The sequence below is a fragment of the Echeneis naucrates genome, chromosome 8, assembly GCF_900963305.1.
Source record: "Echeneis naucrates chromosome 8, fEcheNa1.1, whole genome shotgun sequence".
Classification (NCBI taxonomy): Eukaryota; Metazoa; Chordata; class Actinopteri; order Carangiformes; family Echeneidae; genus Echeneis; species Echeneis naucrates.
In genome coordinates, this window is record NC_042518.1 from 1,975,352 (window position 1) to 1,999,030 (window position 23,679).

The window sequence follows — 23,679 nt, forward strand, 5'->3', positions numbered from 1 at the left end:
GATGGCTCTCACAGCTTCCCAGGGTGACGTTTTCAAAAGTCTTGATTGTCTAGTTTATGATGATCTCAAGGCAAAAAGAACATAAAAATGGTGTCTGAGATGGCAATGGAAAATAATTTAGATTTCTTGTTCCTGAAAAATAATTATCAATGAGTATTGATTTTAGGGCACGTTTAACATTTTGGACAATATTTCTTTTTCTTTCGAGAGAAAGAGTAAGATAAATGATGACACTGTGTCTGTGAGAGGGTCAGGTGCCACACAAAGAAGCAATTCAAAATGAAACTACAAATCAAGAGTCTGAAACAGTCAGGAATAAAGTGTCCAATAATATGACGGAAATCTAGCAGATCTGTTTACTTCCTGCGCCTCCTGAACGCATAAACAGAGAGCTCAGTCTTGATCTTACAGAGGATGTCGATCACAGTTATGATTTATCCCTCAGTCTTTCGAGGAGTTGGCAGCAAGCGGCTGGATCTCCTTCCGAGGACATGGATCAACTGAGCCTTTTCCGGATGATGATCGTTCCATGTGTTATTAATGAGAGCTGGGATACAAAACATCCTGTTTTCAATGCAAAGGAAGACTGACATATGAGTGAGTCATAATCTCCGTAAATGAAGCCAAAGGTAAAAAGTATCTCTCACTCCCTCTCTCAGATTATTATGGCTTGATGATGGCTGTAATATTCAGGATGGATGGATGAATTGCTGCTCAAATGGGATGCAGAACATTTCCAGCCCTTCAACTCCACTGAATGCACATTGTTCCTGCATCAGGAAATGTTTGTATATACATATTCTTTAAAATAGCTAAGGGACTGTGTCCTGACGTCATGTAATATCAACAGCAACCCCAAAATGCCGTAATGTATGGTGGAGAAAGTCCTATCAGGTGGAGGGACTTGGCTCTGGGTGCTGAGTGTAGGTATAACCTGATACAGTGTTTGTGCCACTGTTGGCAGAAGTCTGGCCCAGTGTTTCGTACAGTGGGACTGTAACTGAGCACGGATACACTTTCCTACACTGCTACCTATGTTTACATACAGAGCCCAGGGGTGTGATAGCCACCACTGTAGTCCACAGAGTTCCCGAAGTTCTTAGAAAAAAATGTAGATGGAGGCTAGTTCATTGTTAGTATTGTGTAGTAAAATGCTGCTTCTGGACAGATGTCTCAGTTTTGATAGTAATGGTAATAGTGCGACATCCCTCTCGCTGCCTTGAAGGTTTTCCAGGCCAAACTCGGCGGCGGCGTCAGCTGATGCAGTTCACCTGGGCCCTCTGGACTATAAAAGCTGGCCCGTGTGCTTGCTTTGTCTCTCTCGTCCACCTGCTGGCATCCGTTCATTTTGGCTTATACAAACACCTCCACAGCACAGATGCCTCGTCTAAGCACCGCTTTCATGGATAAACCTGCTAATTTCCACGTCCCATTGTTTATTTGTCTTACTTTTTATTTATAGTAGATGATTCTCCTCAGTAAAGCCCGAGGAGGTAATATCAACACCATCTGCCATCAAACTGGAAAACAAGCCTTTACCGTGTGAGTGGTGATGGTCCTCAGTTCTTCCACCTGAAACAGACTGATCTGTATGTGTGACCTGTGTCCATGGAGGGGGGGTGAGAGCCGATGACTGGCTGAGGAGATTTCCTGCTGGCTGCTGGCCTGGACAAGGCCTTCCTCCACAGCACGATGAAGTAAAGCTGCCACTGTGGACACACTGGCTTAGGCCCAACTCAGGTTTTCTGTCATTAAAGGCCAGAGTCCCTCCTCCTGAAGTTCATTATTTCAATAGTTTTTCCATGCCCTCTCCCGAGACACTGATGTTTGCTCACCAGTTCCCTGACTCATCCCCACATCTGCATATTCAATGACAAGATTGTTGCCCTGGGTGTAAACACAGTCCGAAGTGTGACAGGGTGTACGGAGTTCGGGGCTGAGGCAGCAGCTCTGCCCTGGTTGTGAGCTCAGCAGGCACCACCTGTGGTCTGCCTGTGAAGAAATCCAGTTAGAGGTGGGTGTTGGCACTCTCTGCTCTGCCAGCTTCACAATCAGCCTCCTTGGTTGGAAGGTGTTGAAGCCAGCGCTGTAATCCAGAAAGAGCATGTGTGCATATGCTGTATTAGGGTCCAAGTGTTCCAGTGTCGGGAAACTGTAGGGAATCCAACTTGTCTGGAACCAGAGTTTATATATCAGAGAACCAGCTTTTCTTGGCTCTTCATCCTGCGAGTCGCCTCAGGCCTGAAATCTTTTATTATTGAGGTTTTTATTTTTTATTTATTTTTGCGATTTTACTGCTAATGTTACAATGAAATGTGTTAACTCCAAAAAAGAAAGAGATATTTCTAGATTCCGTTCAGCTGAAGAGAAAACTGGTGTACATATGGCGGTTTTCAAGCCAACATAATGTGAGATGGATTAGGGGAAGAGTAGGCGGGTGGCTGGATACACAACCTTTTTGGATAGAGACAATGTGTGCAACAGGACCCCCAACGCCCTCTGAACACACAAATGCGTCAGCATGCGCCACAGGCCTGTAGTCCTGAGCACCTCATGCAACAAAACGATGTAGCGTAGACTGACAGGACAGTTATCGTCAGCGTGTCAGCGTGTTCTCTCTTCACAGAGACGCTAGCTGCTATTGTAGAGATGAGTCTGAGGATTTCATGGGCTTGCTGTATCTCCCATGTGCTGAGCAGTTTGAAGACATCACCTTGTTCATTTCTCAACACTTCCTGATAGTAAATGATGAAAGAGGAAAAAAATGTTTCCAATGCTTCAAAATGAATCCTTTAATACCATCAGTCTGCATGTACCCGTCACTTTCCCCTACATTTTAATTGAGAAGAAAGTTGCACACAGCAACTGACGACCAGTAATAACAATAATTACAGATAAATAACCTTTTTCCTGTATTCTCACAGCTCTCTCTATCAATCCTCTTTCTCTGCCGTACATTCCTCGTTATAATCCGGTGAAACAGCTGCATCGACTTTCTTTGATTTGTGATCTTTTATAGCCGCCAGTAAAAGTAACCCACCCCCCACCCCCTCCTTAGATCTGTCCTCAAGTGTTCCTGCTGTTATTAATGGCAGTTGGGGATCCAGTTGATTTAAATAAGAGTGTGGCACGTTGATAAGATCAATGGGAAACTGTTTTACGAGGGAATTTATGACGCCAGCCACTGTCCCACTGTGCTCACTGTGCAGATTTTGCGCTGATACCGTAAGCTCACTTCCAGGGCGTGAGATGTAAATCATCGGGGGGCAAAATGGGGGTCGCCGATGGGGTCAAATCATTTAGGGCTTCATCACAGCAGATGAACATCAGCTACAGCTTCATCATCACCAGTGCGGAGAGGTGAACGGTACCTCTGCGCTGCTGCCAGTTTATTAAAGTGAGCTGGAGTGAGTGTGATGTTTTCCAGGCTGTGGAAATAAACCTGAGGTGCGAAAGTTTAAAGGACGCTTTGTTCTCCTGCTTGGACGCTAAGCACAGCTGTGAGCTGAGGGAGCATTACATCATCATTAGTTCTATGCACATTTAATAAAAAGTTGAAAGCTACGTGATTAGATAGCCAGTGATAAAAGACAAAGAGCTAAAGTTTGAAATGGACAATAAACATTGATTGTTTGTGAGGAGGTTGTAGGGTTTGTTCAGAGAAGCCTGAACTTGAAATACACAACAACCTTCTGAGAGTTTTTCTTGCATGCTACTTCCCGTGGATGCATGTAAACACTTATTTATTTATAACATGTCCTTATGTGCTCTGTCTCTGTCCCACCATCACAGCAGACAAATTTGCATCTCCAGATCAGATTTGTTGGGAGCTGAGGCTCCGTTGTGTATAACCCAGTCTCAACAGAACAAGTCAGGTGCTCTGGCTTGAACTGGATCCCATAAACAGGTCGACAACTGTTAAAATGCAGAGAAAGTGAAGTTGAGATCTGACATCAAGCTTATAAGATCTGAGTGTTTTCAGGCATTCTTACTCACTTTAAGTGCTGAATTGATATTTATTGTTATGGGTACAAATGAATGGATTAATAGATTCCTATGAAGTTTTATAAGATTTCCTATCTCTCTTGTTTCCGGCCATCACTTTGTTTTCTCCCTGTGAGCATCTTGTACAGGTAAGATAAGCAACCTGGTGCATCTGAAGCTGTGTGAGTGTTGCCATGGGCAAAGCGTTTAGTCCATGCCAGTGCGTTGCTTCAGGTCTGGTAAAGTGTGGCGCTGTGCTGCAGAGAGGACGCTTTAGATTTTATGGTGGCTGATGGTTAGTGGAGCTCTGCCTCCTGTCCAGTCAAATAGATACTTTACAAACCATTGCTTCAGCTTTCCGTTCAGGTCGTTGTCCTTCTTTGAGACGTTTCTTAGCTCATAAATATCAGCCCTGTGGCCTGAGCTCTCATGCACGTATTAACACTTGCCACTTAAAAATAACATCAGTTTACAGCTAACAACCCTTTTCCAACAAAATTAGCAGGCTTACTCAAGCTTTTTAAATGTGAGCATAACAGGACACTACATTAGACCCATTTCCACTGCCAGGTGAGTTTCCCTCTCTTCTAGCCGCCGTGCAAACTGTTCATCTCAGTTGTTGTAGTGACAGTAGTTCCATGTAAATTCAGATTTTCGATTTTTGATCAAGCTGTGGATGGATACAGGTAGAAACGGAGGTTGACTTCTTGGCCTCTCAGTTCTATTGACCAGTGATATGTTGGAGTTTACAGCTCTTTTTTTATTCTCTACAGGGAGAAAACTTAACAAAAGTTACTCATTAACTGTCAGTCAAGACTTGAACTGGAATCAGTTCCTCTTTGACTCATTTTACTTTGCCTGCAGCAGAACTTTGCCTTCTTCTGTTGACTGTACACGTGTTTATGCTGCATCTAAGTCGATTTGGACACGCGGTGAATATCACATTCTCACTGTGGAGGATGAAGGCTGAACTAGGTAAACATTAAAACCAGGTGATTCCCAGTTGAATGTCCTGACATCTGTTCTAACTCTGCCGTGTCCAGCCGGGTTTCAAACAGCTGCGTTCCAATGAGCCTGTTTTAAAAGACTCAAAACGCAGAATCATTAATAGATGCAAACCAGTTTCCCTCCATGAAGGTGATTACATGAATGTTATTGGCGTAGGTGAGGTGTTGCTTTTGCAATTGCTGTTATTAGCGTGAGGTGTTTACTTGGCCTGCATTCTGGGAATGCCTCTCCCTGTGGGTGCTGCTGCTGAGGGACTCTTCTAAGAACTGGACAGCTCTCACCCCGTCAGCCCAGAAGGCTGTGACACATTCGTGCTCTGACACCGGTGACTCACTGGTTCCCCCGTTCCTGGATCTGTGAAATCTCATCCTACCCTCCACCGCCATTCTTATCGTTCTCCATGACCTCACATGTCCCAGCGCGTCCACACATCTGAGCTGAGACACACAGATGGACCAGAGACAGGAGAAAACCCTCCCACTCATCAGACCCCTGAACACGAAAACACAAAACAGGAACCTCCTGTATGTTGGAGAGTCCTACAAAATGAACCTGTCAGTCTTTTCATGTTTGCTCCTTCTTTCTTCACCCCATTTTGTTTTTTGAGGTGACACTTCTTTTCCTTTTTAATGCATTGATAGAGAGATGAGTGCAGGTCAGTTGTGGCACAGAAAACAATGGAAACTGTAGAGCTCATATTGATTTTCTCTAAAATCTTCCTGTGGAGTTTTTCATCCCAGACTCCGGAAAGCAGATGAAAGTCCTCTGGTTGTACTGTCCTGTTCTCAGTAGGAGGTATAAATACATATCCCTCATTTATTGTGCTGTTGTGAAGGAGCTGTTTGAGCTCCCTGAGAGCGCCACCTGCAGAGCAGAGCCTGATACTGTTTAAAAACAGGAGGCTATAAATACAGAGAAAAATCAAGAGAGCAGTGGGGGGAATCGGACAGAGCCTGGCCTCCCCACAGGTTTGCTGCTCCTTTGGCAGCGTTATCACAGCCGACCTCCTCCCTTCCTGTTTCTTTTCCATCCACACATCATCTAAGGAGTAAACAGGCCCAGGCGGTGCTGCCACAGATGGTGGCCCTCAGCTCACAGACGTGGTGAGCGGTGGCGTTTCAACGTCAGAAGCGATGGACATGCAGTTGGAGGGCAGAGAGGAGCTGCTTTGTTAGGCATGCGCTCCAAGCCAAGCTGTGGGAGGTCAAATGACTGCCTAACATCTGTCAGTCATCCTCCAACGAGCCGAAACCTGACAGCACCTCGCTGCCTACATTAGCTTGCCTCCCACATCACTGACAGCTACAGCTGCTGGGTTACATACCTGCCAACTTCTCAGAGACATGAACGAGGCATCTTTATTAACAAAGCTGCTAATATTCTTTTTTTTTTTTTTTCTGACCACATCTCCAAAATAAACACTGAAATAAAAACAGTACATATCCCGGACCTAGATGATCCTACATGATGGCACTCTCTTCAGTTTAGCTTATTTTGCATTAGATATCTCTATTTGTCGCTGTGTAAGTTCTACTGGTTTATACATGGTGATCTTAAAAGGCTACATGCAAATGGTTTAACATAAACCATTCAATGTATTTATAATGCATGTAAATGCTTAAAAGGGGATCTGAAGTAAAGTGCTATCATTATTTATACATCTAAAGTCCTCGCCCTTTCTCTTACTGGGAAACATGAAACTATTTCAGATGACTCATCCTAGACGTTAGGTTGTATGTATAAATGATATCCAATCAAATATGAGTCAGAGAAATCTGATGGCATTATGTAAAGAGTCAAGGTCGAACCACAACTCCTGGTTTTCTAAAACTTTTAACAGTACATCACGTAGCTCAATTCAGTTGTCTAGATAAAGATAGTTGTTTTTTGTTATTATTTTTATTTTATTTATTTTTATTTAGAATTGTTACATATTCAGTGTATCTGGTTTTTAGCAGTATTTAAAGAAACCTAATTTCCCAAAGAGTCTGTTTTTGGAGATGTGGGCTTAAATGTCATGGCCAAAGTCAAATTCACTAAAAGTGAATGATTGTAAGATATATTTAGTTCTGCGTCTTCCTCCAGCTTCCGATTCAACAACATGGTTGAGGGAGGTGTGGGTGGAGGCAATCGTGCCTTTAAAACAGCTGAATCCACATCTGAGCCACAGTCGATCTACAGGCTGAAGTCACGTCCACTTTCAAATCCCCGATATGATCAGATGTCCTCTGAAATTATACCCTGTCCACATATTCCACTTCGCTGTGAAACGTGTCACATTACTTAAGCTAAAGAAGCTCCAACTGTCATTTCACTGTTTCCTCAAGTCTTTGCACAACAGCCGGGCTCCGGCGTTGACATGAAAAAAGCCAGTTTTCACAGCCTTAGATGCCCCACTACATCTGTGGTGTGTGTGTGCTCGGGAAGACGGTGCACACGGGCCTCCCTGCCTTAGTGCGGTCATTACCAAGATGAATATAGTGATTATAAGGATGAATAAGGTGTGATTATGAAGATGAATAAGGCGATTAGGGCTCTTGTCACTGCTGCTGGGGCGGCTGTTCGTTAGGAGACAGAGGATGTCAGCCTGTAACATGTGTGAACCCATTACCTTTTCATCCGCCGGGATTTATAAGCATACCTATACATGCCTGCATGCACATGAGAATACTGCGACGCTGTAACACCAGACCAGAAGAGACAATTTGTGATCATTTGCACGGTTAAATGACCCGTGTATGCAGTATATCTCTTTCCAATGGCTGTTGGCTGGTGCAATCCAGCTGATGTCTTTGACCTGAAAGGGCGCGAGTGGACCTGACTGCATCTGCAGGTTGCTGTGTTGAGTCCCGGTGCTGTTGCCGCGTGTCCACCTCAACAGCTCTGCCGTGTGACCCCCACCACCACCAGTTAGCTATAACCATGGCAACCGAAGTACGGTCCTGATGTCCACATGGCAACGGCTGCCGTAGGGATTGCTGATGAAGGTGGGAGGACGACAATGTGGACTGGCGGCGGGAGGAGGCGGGGGGGTTTGCTGACGCACTTGGTGGCTGCCTGGAAAGTTTTTGAGAATGCAACTCACTGACGAATCAGACTCCGGCTTAAATGTCTCTCTCTGCTCACTTACATCCATACTTCCTACTCAGTTAAGAGTCCTTCTAACCTCCGCCCCCCACCTTCAAACAGCCCTGCACCCCACCCCCCCACCCCACCTCCTTGCCATCCCATCATGCACCTCCTCCATGTTTGTGTTTCATCAAACCTTTGTCTGTGTCTGCAGCTCTGTGGCAGCTGTGATTGTGTTTGATCACTGTTGGAGGGTTTTCATGTGTGTGGGCAGGTCTGACCTGGATGTCTCTCTCCTCCGGCGTCAGGAAGGATTCGTCCACTTCTGCTCTTCTCTTATCTGCAAATATAAATCTGATAATAGCAGCTGTGTAGTGTTATCAATGTGTATATAATGATTAACTTTGTAGCATGCTGCATAGTGATCTTAGGAAAGAAACAGCTGAAGGGATTGTTGAATTATGTTAAAATTGTGTCTTGTAACATGCTCATGTTGATCATGCACAAGAAGATTAAGATGCGACTCAAAGTGGGAGAACTTCAAACTTAGAAGGGAGGCCAAAAAAGTGTCCTCGGGCTCACTTTTCCTCTTCTGTGCGATAACCAGAAGCCAGGGGCCTTGCTTGTGGTATCAGTAGTCTTAGAAAAGTCTTCTGAGCATGGACCTCTTTTAACCAGTCAACACCTAAACCTTGGAATGCTTCCACGTTACGTAGAGCTCAGGCTGGAATCAGTCCAAAACCCTGCACATATATGTGAACATCAGCTCAGGGAAAGCATCCTTTCAAAAAACATGAATAAAGAGCAACGCAGCGCCGTCGCCAGAGCAGGAATAGCTTCTCCTCATGGTTGTGTGTTTGTGCCAACAGGGTCTAAAAACAGACTTGACCGAATAAACCCTCTTCCCTCAGGTCCAGCCCCAGAGCCACGCTGCGGTGGGCAGCTATAAATCTACATCCATCCACCCCCCGTGTCTTTTTGCCCCAACGACCCCCCCTCTTCTCCACAGCACTCCCCTCTTGAGTGCCTCCCTGTCTCTTCAGGCTCTGAGGTAATGAAGTGCTTTATGGCTGCAGAGGACGGGGGGGGGGGGGGGGGGGACGCAGGGGGCAGGGGGTTAGCCCATAGCTCATTCCCTCTATAGACGGGGCACAGTGGCCGGCAGTGACTGGGATGATTGAGTAAGTCTGGACACCGTGTCCTCCCCCCAAACTCCCCGCCAACACCATATGCACACTAATACACAAAGCCCGGTCCCAGCAGAGGGGTCCATGGGGGTGTTGCAGAACATTTCAGATAACTCTCCCCCCTTTTTTAAAGATGGTTGTCGGCCCGTCCAGTAATCCAGTCAGCATCTCGGTCACAGCGCCTTCCCAAACCTTTCTCTCTGTGAGGCTTTGAGGTCTGAAGGGTTTTAGTTTTCATGTTTTATTTGTGTTAAATTATCTGAAGCGCATTGAAACTGGTTAAAAGTTGCACAAACAAACTTAACTCACTCACTCTCAAAGTCAGGAAAACATTTTTTCACCTCATTAAGTCTTCATGTCATAATATTTGTCCTCAGAGAAGTTTATGGACACAATGTGCAAAACCTTTGACATCTTTTATTATAAATATCACTGAGCTGAATTTTATCTCGCGCTGAAGTATATTTACATTGAATTATTTGGCAGGCACTTTTATCCAAAGTGAGGGACAACACAAAATGCTTCAGTGCAGCAGAAGACCTTCGAGGTACGAAGCACTAAATATGTTCAACAAGGTGTAGAAGGTGCTAGTTAGGAATGTGAGGATGTTAGAGGTGTTAAGAGAGGAGGTGAGTTTGGCAGCTCGCTCTAACACCACAGTCAAGTTTGTTATTGCCTTGTGTGCAGCGATGGCAGTGCCAGAAGCATAAACTTGAATGATTGTGTTTAAGTTGATGGGTGCCGACTCAGAAGTCACTTTGTAGAGAAGCTGGGCAAACCAACATGGCAATGGGCAACCTGCAAGCTGCAGGACTGAAAACATCAGCTCACAAGTCAGCGGCTGACGTCACAGCAGGTTGAGACGTGGTGGCTGTTTTATGAGCAAGAAGCATGAGCGCTACCTGACAGCTGCCATCCATCTTGAATTTTTTGGTGTCCAACTTGGATCAACCTATACGATATGTGCTACATACTACCACTAACCAACCCCGTCTCCTTCTATATTACATTTTTACAGCAACTTTGGAAATCTTCTGCTAATCAAACTTTACGTAATTTTTCTGGAGCTGTTTGACCGCCACCCACACTTGATTAGAATTTTTTCCGGTGTGAGCCGCTCCTCCTCTGGCTGAGGGAGGATAATGCTCATCAGCAGACGGAGAAATCGACTGTATTTAGCTTCGAGCATTCTTCACTCTGTCGCTTTACTTACAATCAGAGCAGTATGAAAACAACACAAGACTTGTTTTCCACTCTTTGCAACACTAAAATCCTGCATTGTGAGGTTCTTGGTGGAATTTATTGCTGTTTAACAGAACGTTTGTGATCTTTAAACCAATTGTGCTTTAGCCCCTTCCCTTTCATCTGGATTCAAATGTGAAGCAACACCCGGTTTTGTGTGTCTTCAAACTCAGAGAACTTCAGTAATCCAGCGCACTGTGCTGTGAGTGTAAGTGATGTTCCTCTTTGGGCGAAGTGTTGTGACCCGCCACACACCTGAGCCTCTGGTTAACACCACTCCACTCACTGGTGCCCCACCCGTCTCTGCCTGTTATTGTGGCTAAACAGGTCTCCATGCACCGGGCCCTGCGTTCACAATCGTCTGGGGAGGTCTCTGAAATGAAAATGCTATTATAAACCATTTACCAGCCTGCTGAGTTTACATGTCTGACACGAAAAAGACCATTTGGAGCGGTTAAGTGTCACATAAATCTTTCAGCAGGCTAATTGAAGAGGTTCCCCCAATAGGCCACTCTCCACAGCTGCTATTACAAATCGCACAACTGCGAATGGGACTGCCAGCTGCAAACCGAATCTTCCAACCACTGGATAACGTTGTTAAGACAGACCCGGTGCTCTGTGGGCTGCTGCTGCTGCTAGTTTGCTCAGACAGCTCCACTGGGAGCACACAATGTAGTTGTATGTAAACACAAGTCATCTTTCTGATGAGTGGAGGCACGAGGGTGCGCCCTCCCCGCCCTCCCCGCCTTCCCCTTCTCTCTTTCCTCTTGAAATGCAACTTATTTTTGAGCAGGCAAGTTGAAGAGGAGCACACGGTTATTTCCAGCAGCAGCCTGGGGGAGTAGTTGCAGGAGGCGGCACGGTTACACCTACAGTATGCACCAAAACTGAGCTGCTGAAGTATCTCCAGCGAGTTAACTAAGATCACCTTCCACCTTCCAGCTGATCGGTATAAACTCAGCCATGATCTCCAGTCAGCTGTCTAAAGACGAACTCTGTCATATCAGTGTCTCAAGTTCAAAAGTGTGCAGGTCTGTTAAACTCTGGAGGGCTTTTTCATGGCTCAGCAATTACCGAGGCCTAAACTGTGACACTCAGACTTGATGTATTCCACCTCCCACTCCATCTTCCCCCTCTGTCCTTCAAAAGCACTCTGTTCCATGCCCTTCTTATATTTATCTTTCCTTCCTGTTCCCATTACCTTTTCTTTCTCCAGTCCTAAATGCCACAGAACTTGTGAAGTGTTTTTCGATTATCAACCAGAGCTGACTGGATTGTCTCCACTGACTGATTACCAGGTTTTTCAGGTCACAGTTGAACTGATACTGATACAAATGAATGTTTCCTGCAAACAAACACTGTTTATTTAGTCAGATGGAGAGCCTTAAACCTGCATTTTACCCAATGACCGTCGTATAGCGACTCCGCTGGGCATAAAGTCTTAAACCTAATCCGTCAAGTATGCGTCCATTTACACAAGTTTTTACGTTGGTATATTGATGAACGCAATGTGTTACAGACTTCATGATGAAATCAGTTATGTTATGGACATGAACTATGAACAGAAAGTGACATTCCTCAAATTAAAACACGAAACAAAGAGGTTTAACCTGCATGTTTTAATCACACCAATGTATTACGCTTTAATGGCCTTATTGTATTAGCTGTTAATGTCAGATAAAGGAAGGTCATTTCAATGAATTCTGTTAAAATCTGCATCACATTTGATGGAATCTTGATAAGTGACAGTCAAACCAAACTGACCTGAAGCCATCCATCTTGAGCTAACACTGAACCTGTGCAGGCGGGGGGGGGCAGGATGTTTCCGGACAGTCTCTCTTATGGCTGAGTGGTCATCACCGGGGGTCCCTCTCTATCCGTAGAATGTGGGCTGTTCACAAACTAATAACCACACCCTGCTGTGCCCATCATCCATTTCTGCCAAGACCTCCTTGGAAACACCTGGCACCATGGTAACCAACACCTGTTCATCTAATTAGAGGGACGCTGGAGGGAGAGGAGATGAAGAAGTTAATGAAATGCTAATCTGGTCCAATCAAACGCCCCGGCATCTGCCTGCTCACTGCAGCAGCAGGCCACCTTAATGGCTGCCTTATGGAGACCTCCCCCGCCACGCCACCTTGAGTGACCTCATCAAAGCCAAAACTCCACTGAGGGGCCGCAGTTAGAGGAAGTGGGAGGGAGGGAAGCCGGCTTGCTGCTTCCTGTGTGGACGGAGTAGCTGGACGGGATGGTGTCAGCCAAATGAACAAGCATTAAGAGATGAGGTTCCCTGTGCACAGCAGTTGGAGCAGCTCCAGATCGCACCAGCTGCACTGCTCTTGTTTACAAGCCGCCACTTGCTGCCTGAGAGGCCTGGTGCTCAGGTCTGCTTTCTGATGAGGACCTTCCGGTCTGCGCAAGAGCCAAGACCAGCGAACAGGGTCCAGCTATTCTTCTGCTATCTGTGCAGAGGATGAAAGAAACGTGTGGCATGTGTTGAATCTATTCATTATTTTTCTCAATGAATTGATTAATAATCCTATCTGAATGTGAGTAAAAATATCTCAGGTGGAACCAGCTCCTGAATCCCATCAGAGCGGAGACGTCCCTCTCACCTTTTCAGAGGGAATGTCCTCTATTTAAACCCTGACATGTCTACCTGGCACTCTTTCTACATTCTCATATTAACTCTTGCACACACATAAAGATGCACCATTTAATATTACCACCAGGGCCTCTTTCTCTCAGGCTCTCGGGGTTGTGAAAGGTTGTTGGTTTATTTTGTAACCCATGAGCTGGAATGTGTGAATTTTTACGAGACAAGCAACTTCATCAAAGTTGTTGCCAATTACTTTTGTGTAATTTCAGTCTCTGATTAATCAACGAGTCATTTCAGCTTTGAAAAGTAAATAAAGTAAATAAAAGTTTTCACAGCAGCAGTTTGAACTCTACTGAACTCTCTCTGTTTTTCCCAACAGGGAACTTCAAAGGGATGTGTAAACAGATAGACCATTTTCCTGAGGAAACAGATTATGAAGCGGACCCATCTGAGTACTTCTTACGTGAGTATCTCTTGCATGTTGAAAATCCTCTATGCACATTGGATTATGATGGTTTCTCGCTGCCCAAGTGTTTTATGGCCACAAGGAGGGAAAAAATGCATGTTCTTTTGACATTTCCACAGAATATTTTTGAAATGTGTCCCACTTTTTGCTCCGTCTCAGACTGGAGCCCGGTGCCAGTAACTTGCTCTTGGCCTGTGTGTCACTGCCGTCTCTGTCTGCTTTTAGCACGAGGCTGGCCAGGCTGAGCTCTGCCAAGCAGCTCTTTCTGCTTTTACTGCTTGGCTGTGTGTAACACAACGTGCAGTGTTACAATCGGCTTTGTACCCTGTAAACACAGCCCATTGATTTCTTCCCTCTTTTCCTTTGTGCAAGCAGGACTGAGATGCTTGTCGAACTCATTTGCCTGCTAATCCCAAAAATCACAACAATGACTCGGAGCTCATGATTTACTGTTAGCACGGTTAGCTCAATGCGCTCCTCTAACTGGCTGTTAAACGCGTTTGACCTGTTGTTTGTGAATTACAGATAAGTCAGCTGGTTAAACAGCAGCGCCGCTTTATCTTATTTTCATTTGTTTATGCTGTCAGGACAGTGTTAATGCTGGAGACGGCTGTTTCTATGGTCAATGTAGCAACAGATGGAAGCTATAAATGTTTTCTTCCATTCTTGTATAAAGGATTTCTAAACGGAGGGGCCCCAGTGGGTCTGGGGGCCATGAGACACAGTGTATGTCCAAAGTAAACAGCTAATAATGATTTCTCTGGGAAATCAAACCACCACAAAGAGCAGCAAAATGACCACAAAGCCACACAAAAATGTGCCTCTTTGGACACGTGGCTGTTGCTGTTCGGCAGGACTTATGTCGGGCCTTTATAATATCTGTGCCCAGGGGCCCCTTGTCTCATTATCTGCCCTCATGTTTGGAGGGACAGGAATTAAGATGGAGCTTATAGTTGTGTTGTTCTGGTCCAGTCAGTGGGATTTTCTTTATTGCTTTGGACATCTTTCCCTGTTGTGAAGCAATCTGTTCAGACAGCTTCGATAAGAAAGATTCTGGATCACTGTCATCAGAATCCATTGCTTTGTGGATCATGTCCATATTGAAAAGTTGATATGGGCACATGTAAAACTGTAATATTCTGCTTGGATTAGATATTGTGGTCATTGCTCATGCCGACTAACAGTCTGAGCACTATACAAATATATGAAGTATGAGGAAAACTACGTGAACATATAAATCTAGAAATAATGTAGAAGCTTCCGTTTTGTGAAAACTATAAATGTGAATTTCATGAAGAAATTGAGTCCACGTTTTCAAGCTTCATTTGAACCATAATTAGATCAAGACAGTCGCTTAATCCATCAGTTTGGAAACAAAATCACTGCTTGTGCTGCAAAAGAAACACAATCTCATAGCCCATAGCTGGGTGACAGACTGAGCTCCCTGAGGAGGGACCACAAAGTGTCCACATGTGAAGTGTTTGAAAGGATGGGACAGGTATGGTCTCTGAAGACGAGTTCAAATGGAGATAATATAAATATATAATGCCACAGCAGTTCAGCAGGAAAACATGATTTTTGCACCAAAAGACTTTTTTTTTAGAAGGTATTCAGTTGTCCAGGTTTCTGATAAATTCTCTTACATTGACCTTATTGTTTAAGGTCTGAGAAACACCAGTAGTGGATGTTCTGCTGTTCACCAATCAGTAAAATAACATTGTTCCAACTTTTCTCACTACGATGTATCCGTTGAGTCACCGTGAAACCAAATGAGTCCCTGTTGGTGGACTGATGTGGTGCACTCTGCCCCCTGCTGTGCCCCCCCACCCTCGAGCCAGCTGCAGTCTGCACTGGTTTTAAACTACAAGTCAGAAAGTGTCCGTCTCCTTGTCTCCATCAGCAAGGGCGGTAATTGAGGCCTGAGAACCGAGCAGTGTGTGCCAGCGCTGGAGATTAAGCTCAGCCAATTAGGTTGTGTTTGGCTTAGCGCTCTGAGCGGTTGTTCCTGCCCGTATGTATCGTGGAGAACGCTTATGATAACAGCTCTTGTAATGATTCTAACTGTGCCGGAGCTTCGTCTTGTAACGAGGCGCCTCTCTGGCTGGGGATGACAGCGTCGAGGGGCAGGGGGAAGTCACGCTCTGGCCCTTGGATCGCCATGGCTCGTCTGCAGGCGCGTGCCCGAGTGTGTGTTAACCTCTTCCCTGGCTGTGATTGGAGGAGAAGGCCACAGTGCTCCCAGTGGCTTGCCAATTAGGACACTCACATCCATAAATATTTCAGCCTCCTTCTTATATAGGTCAGGCCTTTCTCTATCAATGTCTCTCTTTCTCGCTCTTAACCCTCACACCCACATTATTTCAAGTCAGGATTTGTACAGTACCTGTTGTCATGTCTCCGCCGTGATGATTCAGAGCATGAAGCGGTTTAAACATGTGAGAATGATTATTCTGGGTGCATGGGGAGGTCATAGGGGACGCAGCAGCCCTGGTGATGTATTTTTAAAGCTGCCCATTTTATGGACACACACCTGGTATTTCCATAATGAGGAGTTTCACGGCGCCTCTGGGTGGCCAGAGACACAGAAAAGCTGGCTCTGCTCTCGTGTTAGGCGAGGAAGAGGGGGGGATAGTTATGCAACACGAGTGATGTCATTTCAGGTGAAGGCCCGGAGGAAGTGACATCACATGGGGAGCACACTGGGCCAAAATCGAGGGGACACATTGGTGATGTCACCAGGCGGCACAGAGCAGAGGAGGGGGATATTTGGTGGCGTGGTTGCTGAGCAGAAAGCAGACGGATCTGACTATATTCTCCAAAAATGCACCTCCGCTTCATCACACAAACACACACTGAGATCTGCTGTCCTCATGCACAAACACACACACACAAGTACACAAACCCCTACAAACAGACCACATATCAGTCGCTTCTGTGTTTGTTTGTCTGATCCGTGAGTCCTCAGCTCTCTCAATAGCGAGGCAGTTTGCACATCCACACGGGGTTATATAAGCCAGCTGAGGCACACTAAAGCGCCAGTGGGTTTTTAGATCATGCCGTGTCGGAGCTCCCATCATCCACTGCTCTACTGGGCGCTAAGCAGCTGAGAGAGAAAGAGAGAGGAAGAAGACGCCCAGTTATGCAAGATACTAATACTTAAGTGAAAGATATCAATTCTCTGTTAAAAAAAAAAGACCAGGGGCAGCAGACTGCGTGTCTGGTTCACGTCGACGCTGCTGGCGAGAGTTCAAGTTAGGCTCAACTTCCTTGATGGTTTTCATGTTTTTAAACTATCAAACAATAAGTTATTAGGGCTGAAAACAATAAGTGATTTGACTAGTCCAGGCCTCATTATCAACCAAATGAATCACAAAATCTAGAATCATTTTGATGACACATCAAAGAAATTTAGAATCAATATTTCTACTTGTATATGAGTGTGATGATGACATATACTCAGGTCATGTAGTTAAATGAAAGTTTTACTCTGACCAACCTGAATATTTTTAGTTTACATTGACATAAAAGCTAGAAATCCCAACATTTTCAAAAGCTGCAAATATTTTCAGTTTCCAAATTGCTGCGTTCTTCAGCAAACAGATTATTGAAATGATTTCTGATTGGTTTTCTGTGGATTGAGAAATTCTGTTATGAACTAATCGACTGAAAAATAATCACCAGCTGTTTTGATAATTAATTTCTCAATGTGTGATTCTGCTGCTGTCTCTGTTTTAAGTCAGAAATGAATTAAATCTATTTCAGTTTTTGGGCCGTTGGTCGGACAGAACAAACAATCTGATAATTCCCTTTGTAATTGTATAGTGAGCAGTTTGTTGCTGTTTTCTGACATAATTGTTAATCACAAAGACAGTCAGCAGACTGCAAAGATCTGTTTTTGGTTCTATATCGCTAACAAGACCATCATTTCACTGCTGATTAATTTAATCATTTAATATATGTATGGTTTTCATCAAGCCCATGTGGGTTTGGAATTTTCTTTCTCCAGGCCACAACATCTTCCAGCGCTTCGAGCAGCATATTTGCTTGTTGGCTGCTTTGTTTTTCTCATCCAGCAGCCCACTGAAACCCCTCCAGTCATGAAGTGCGTCTCATTTTCATAATATAGGCTCAAACTATGAAGCAGAAACTATCTAATAATGCTGATACTGGCTCTGTGTTGTTGGGACATAGTCCAGAAAATTTTGCTTGGTGTTGCTATTTCTGAATAAAGTAATTAAAAGCAGCCATTATCAATATTTCCATCTGAACAACAGATCACATAAGAACTATTATTTGAAAGGGGTCACTCACATAGATGAACCCACAGAGAATCATCTTTCAGGTCCAATGCTTCCCATTTTTTCGGCTCTTGGAGCCGGAAACTTTTTTGTTTCCTGTAGCTGGCACCAGCGTTTTTCTGTCCCACAATAACATCACACATTGGTTTGTGAGCTGCCGTATTGAAGCCTCAACTTAATGTTCTCTAATCCATCTTCTACTTTATGGTCTACTTTTATCAAAATATGGAAGATAAAATCATGTTGCATTGAAGACTATAAACCCATCAGGGAGCTGATAAAATGAGAGAGGATGTTGAAACATTTTCCCGTAGATTTCAATAAAAGTGGAGTTGCCCCCCTGAAGGTCATCGGACAGAATCTAGGTTTATAACATTGGTAGTCTTGTGTTATTATTCCATTTTCTGTCCCATAACTGGTGAATGAATTACATCCAAAAAAATCATTTACTGAGGCCACGCTGACCGTGACCTTCATCAAATTCACTCACATTTCTGCAAACACAAAACCGTCCCCCATAAAATATGTCAGTGAGAAGATTACGTTACAGTCTGTGACCCAGAAATATGCTCACAAAGCACATTTCCGTGATGGATCTCATACAGACTTTATCACTCAGCCATATGTTTCCTACACCAGTTGTTTCTTCTTTATGTCGCGGCAGCTGGAGGTCATTTCGCTTTTGATCGCGTGTGGATCCGCCACACCGAAGCTGTTCCTTCCTTCTCTGCTATGTTCTGCGTGAAAGGCCCACAAACTGTCAAACCTGAATCTTTGCTGCTTTATGTCTGAGATAAAAAGGACACGGCGGCAGCAGTGGGAATTTTCCGACTGTATGGCTCACAACTTATGAATAAATGTGAGTATGTAAAACTGAAGGGAGAGAGTGTAGCTGTCTTTTGATGATGCCCCAGTGACAGCCCAACACTGCTGCTTGTCCTGTATTTTTTAATCTGGTTTCAATATGGGGACACGCTCTCACCCACCTCACCTCTGTGTTTTACAAGCCGTGCTGCCTCTATATTTGTCGTTAATAAGATATAAAGTTGGAGTGCTATCACTCACTCGGTCAACCAGAACAAAAACGATTGCCTTTTAATTTATTGGGCCATGTCTGTGTGCTGTGTGTGTTTTGTGTCAGTCGATGGCTTCCTTATTTGTTGTCTTGGATACTGCGAGACAAACAAGACGCTCAATGTCTCAATGTCACCATGACCAACTGCTAAACCAAACATGTCAGTGTCATTGTGAGATTTAGCACTCAGCCTTCCCTTCTGACAACCTCATTTCAACTCATGTGATCATGTGAGAGCTCCCTGCTGAGCCCCCCCCCCCCCCCCCCCCCCTCCCTCCATGCACATACACTAAAGTATACAAAGATCATGCTGGCTTGATGCCTCCCCCTGCTCTGCCCTACAAGCCCCTGCGTGTCCTGCCCCAGACCCATTGATTTTATCGGTCAACGCCAAAGCCAGTTTAGGTCGGCGTCCAGTCCGCTGCGAGGCCCCAGGGTGACAGCAGGCTGTGACAGGCCTGCCCTTCTGTCATCAGTGTCAGCGAATATGCTCAGATCAACACGTGCAAACACCAGAGGCTGGCATTAACTCTGGCTTGGGGCAAAAACACGAAATAAGTACACATGAAAGTTAACGCAGGGGCTAAAAGTGGCGTGATCATTAGGAAGATTTCATCTTTGTGTCATATCTCATTGATGCCCTCACATGCTGGAGCCACGTTAATTCCATGTTAGGAGGCCAATTCTTTGCTCTAATTCCATGTTACTGAATTAGGCTACATATCAGGAATGTGGCGTTAATCTTCACGGTCACAGTGGGGTGACTTTGGCACACACACACCATGATAGCGTTGATTTATAAACTTACATCGTCATAGTTGCTTCTGTGATAACGAATAGCAGATACAGCAGTTCCTGCCTCGCTCTCTGATGATAGTTGTGAAGTGTAAATGACACCACCGGATGAAACATGGAAAGGTTTGAGGCTGTCAGCACAGACAAGCACAAATTTTCCCACTTATGATTTTAGAGACATTGAACAGTATCAAACTTTTGACATAATCACAATTTATGCTTAGTCAATGTAGGATATGATCGAGGTTAATGTTCAGCTTAAAAGACATAAAGGTTTTATGTGAAAATTGATATACAAATAAATACGTATGGTCGTTGTTGAGCGCATTGAGCCTGTTTGTTTCCCAACCATCTGACCCTTGAACGTTAATAACTGACATCAGTGTAACTGTGTTGAAGCCGCTCAGTGTGGCGTTCACTTCCCCGCTGATGTGTGATTTTGGCTATGTGAAGCTCCAGCAGCGAGTGCTGTCATGCAGACGTTCAGGCGTGATCTGTGGGGACATCAGCAGCCGAGTGGAGGCTAATTACAGTAATTGAAATGTGTTGTGTGGAGGGAACTTTAATAGTCTGAGCAGGCCTGTCATGTGAAGGGCTTTTCTTCTGTGTTCCACTGACCCAACTGTGTGTGTGGTGGTAAAATGACAGCAGTACTCTGCAGAGATCACCCACGTGTGGCTTTACGTTCAGCAGGGTTTATCTGAAATTTACTTTCTTCAAAAACACTTCAGTTTAATTTACAAAAGTTATTTTTTCACTGTCAGCTGTTGGGAGTCACTGCTGCAGCTGCCACAGTGGCCACCGTCAGTTTGACAAAATACTTAAAATACACTGAAATGAATAAATCATTTTTCATGGCTTAGGCCCCCGGGGGGTCCCCAACACTGGTCCTGGAGGGCTGCAGCCCTTCTTTGATTAGACACGAATTATGATGAGTGACTGGAGAGACTCGGTCAGAAATCTTGACCGTGAATATCAAACTGTTTTTAGTCTCACTCAGCTGCAACCAAAAATGATTAACATTATTCCAGCTATCAATCCAAGAAACTGCCAATCTAGTTTATTGCGTAAGAAAACTAGCCAATTTTAACATATTAGAGAGAAAAGCTTGATTTTCTGATGCTTTAAAGAATTACATGTTAAATGTTTAATGGATCCTCCAAATCTGTCGAATGACTAATAAATTAATCATCTTGTCATCTCAGCTCTGTGAGCAGTGAACAGCTCAATTATTCTTGCTTAAATGAAGAATACCAGCAGTGTCACAAACAGGATGATGAGGAACAACGTGTATGAAAAATAGATTCAAATTGCCAAAAAGGAATAATCAGGATAAGAACAAACAGAATAAGTCCATGAGTTCCCATAGGTGTCCTGAATGTCACATCTGAACATCGCAGCTTTTACTCTTGTGTGGTTTATAAACCAGTGAGTGAAACCTGCCTTTATTCTCTAATCAATTCAAGTCACACTTCATTCTGCCTTCGAGCTGCGTTATCGAGGCGCATGAGGCTGAGAGCTGCGTAAGCACTCCTGCAAGCACACATTTTAATTCAGCCACCAAAGCTAATTTCCTGTCATAATACATGTTGTTTCACACCGTGTATTTGAACACGATCACACCATCAGTGGGCACTAGCACCATCCTTTTACTTATTTATTTTTTTTGTGGGTGTTTGATGCCGGGGTTGATGGGGGCAACAAACCTCATGGTCGGGACGAGGACGGTGCAAGGGCTCGGTATCAAGGAGGATGAAGAAGAGGGAGAGGAGGAGGCGGTATAGAGGGGATTAATAAGCGTTTGTAGTATTAAATCAATGTGCCTTGGAGCTGAGGCACCTGATTAGCATGACCCCGTCCTGCACATCAGCACATTCAGGCCTGTGGGAAGCTGATTAAGAGCCAATGCTAATTTCCTCTCAACCCTGTCAATGAAAGAGAGAGAGCGAAGGAATAGAAGGTGCAAAGAGACGCCTTTGTGGAGAGAATGATGTGCGTATCAGTTCACATGTATGTTCACATGAACAACATGAGTCTCAGTGCGTGTGCTCATCGTGCACACTTCACTTGTGCATTTTTAATTTCAAAAGCATTATTTTTATAAAGATTCTGCCTCAGACTTTGACTCTGACTCAAATGAAATGAAGGGACTTTGTTGTTTTCTGGATTCTCTCTTTCATGTGTTTGTTTTTGTGATGCTCTGAAAAATTCAAACTGCCAGTCAGTGTGAGTTTCAGAATCAGAATATGAAATAGATCGGCTTCCTCCTCAGATCTGATTCAAAGCTGTTCAGATGCGTCTAAATATTCAGGTTAATTACCATTTGTTTGAGTGAGTAAAGCCATGGCGGCATCCAGGAGGACTAACCGCTGTAGAAACCCAGCAGCCATCGACATGCATGCATGTTGAGTTTCATTAAGTTGTTTGTCAGCAGGCGCTGAAGAGTGCCAGCACTCGGACACCAGCCTGAGCTACAGCCGTGCCAATCAATACAGTACACACAGTTTCTGCCTTCAGCCGGGGTGTCTGAGCAGGTTGGCACGCAGGCTGGCAGCAGGCGGGGGCTAACCGGCCCCCATCACCCCTTACTACCACTAACAGTCTGGGCAGAGCGAGGCCCTGTCAGTGGCCATGTACCCCCCAACTGTGCAGACCCGGAGAAACAGTAAAAGGCTGCCACTAGGAAAATGAATATACGACTCATTAGTCATCACTTGGCATCTTCCAACGTTTGTATAAAAAGGATCAGACCAAACCAAATAGTGACAATATTTAGAGTTCTTGTTCAATAAAAACAGAGTAAATGAGATTTCCTCCATCTGGAGTAAGTAAACTTATGTGCCAATTCTCATTTCGGTTGCCGATATGAAAACAACCAGTGATTGTGTTGGTAAATAGAAAAGTGTCAATCATCTGGAGACAAACAGTCACCGACCAGAATAAAGAGAAGCTGTAGGGAAACTTGGAGAAGCAACATAGTGGTTTTTGTTTTTGATAAGTTTGGCAAACTGAACACGAGTTTGAAAATGTCCGAATCAGATCAGACTAACGTCCTGAAAGGACATTTTTTCTGAAATAACCCCTCACATGTCACCAGAGATAGTTTATGACATCCAAATTGTCTTTGGTAGAAACATTTAATAGGATTAATTCATGGCTGAATTAATTTCTTACACTGTGTCTCTTAGTTCTTCTTTTGGAGCAATGTGCAAAAATCTAAAGCTTGATGGACCGATGCCCAGTGATGTTTGCTCAGCAGTTAGCTGATTAGCTGACCGTGAAGCAGTATAGCAAACAGCCATGGTTGAATTATATCTCCGAAAATATGACGCGATGTGTTACCAGATATGAAAGACAAGGCAGAGACGGGCAGCAGTGAGGAGGAGCCGATCGGGTGTTCAGCCCCGGATACTGTCCTTAACTGGGTGTTGCAGATTTGCCGCTCCCTGTGATCGTGACCTCGACCCAAATCAAAACAGCGACCTCGGGGCTAATCACAGGGCTTTTGAGAGCATCTTTTCATGTGGGCCGTGGCGAGAGCCTCAGACACACAAGACGCCGCAGAGGTCGCCGCTGTCATTGGCTATTAGCACGGGGGTCAAAGCTTTCGTTTGGACGGGGTCGTTTTCTTTCCAGCAGCCGGAGATTGACAGCGTTTTACCGCACAGGAGAGCAACCGTATCCCGCTCTCTTCTCTCAGGACTGGAGCCGTCCCAACAGCCGTCTGTCAGAATAATTCAGCCTGGCCAAGATAATCTCCGTTCTGCAGGCCTCCGTGAAGATGTGAAGATATAACAGATACACAATTAAAGAGGACCAGTTGGTTTGAGAAGGGGCTTTGCTCATAATTACTGGCATCACCCATCAGTCTGTGAGCTGCCGTTTTGATGTCTGTAGTTTGTACTGTCACCATGTTTCATTAGTTTGAGTATTTAAATCACTCTGTGCTGCTG

The 23,679-nt window shown here is 44.6% G+C and overlaps 1 protein-coding gene across 1 annotated transcript in view; it reads left to right on the plus strand.

The window, feature by feature from the left end:
• cacng2a (calcium channel, voltage-dependent, gamma subunit 2a) overlaps positions 1–23,679 on the plus strand; it is a 46,735-nt gene that overhangs the window by 17,339 nt on the left and 5,717 nt on the right. The window contains exon 2 of the mRNA XM_029508878.1: positions 13,472–13,555. Coding sequence (XP_029364738.1) covers positions 13,472–13,555 — 84 coding nt within the window. The remainder of the gene's footprint in view (positions 1–13,471; positions 13,556–23,679) is intronic.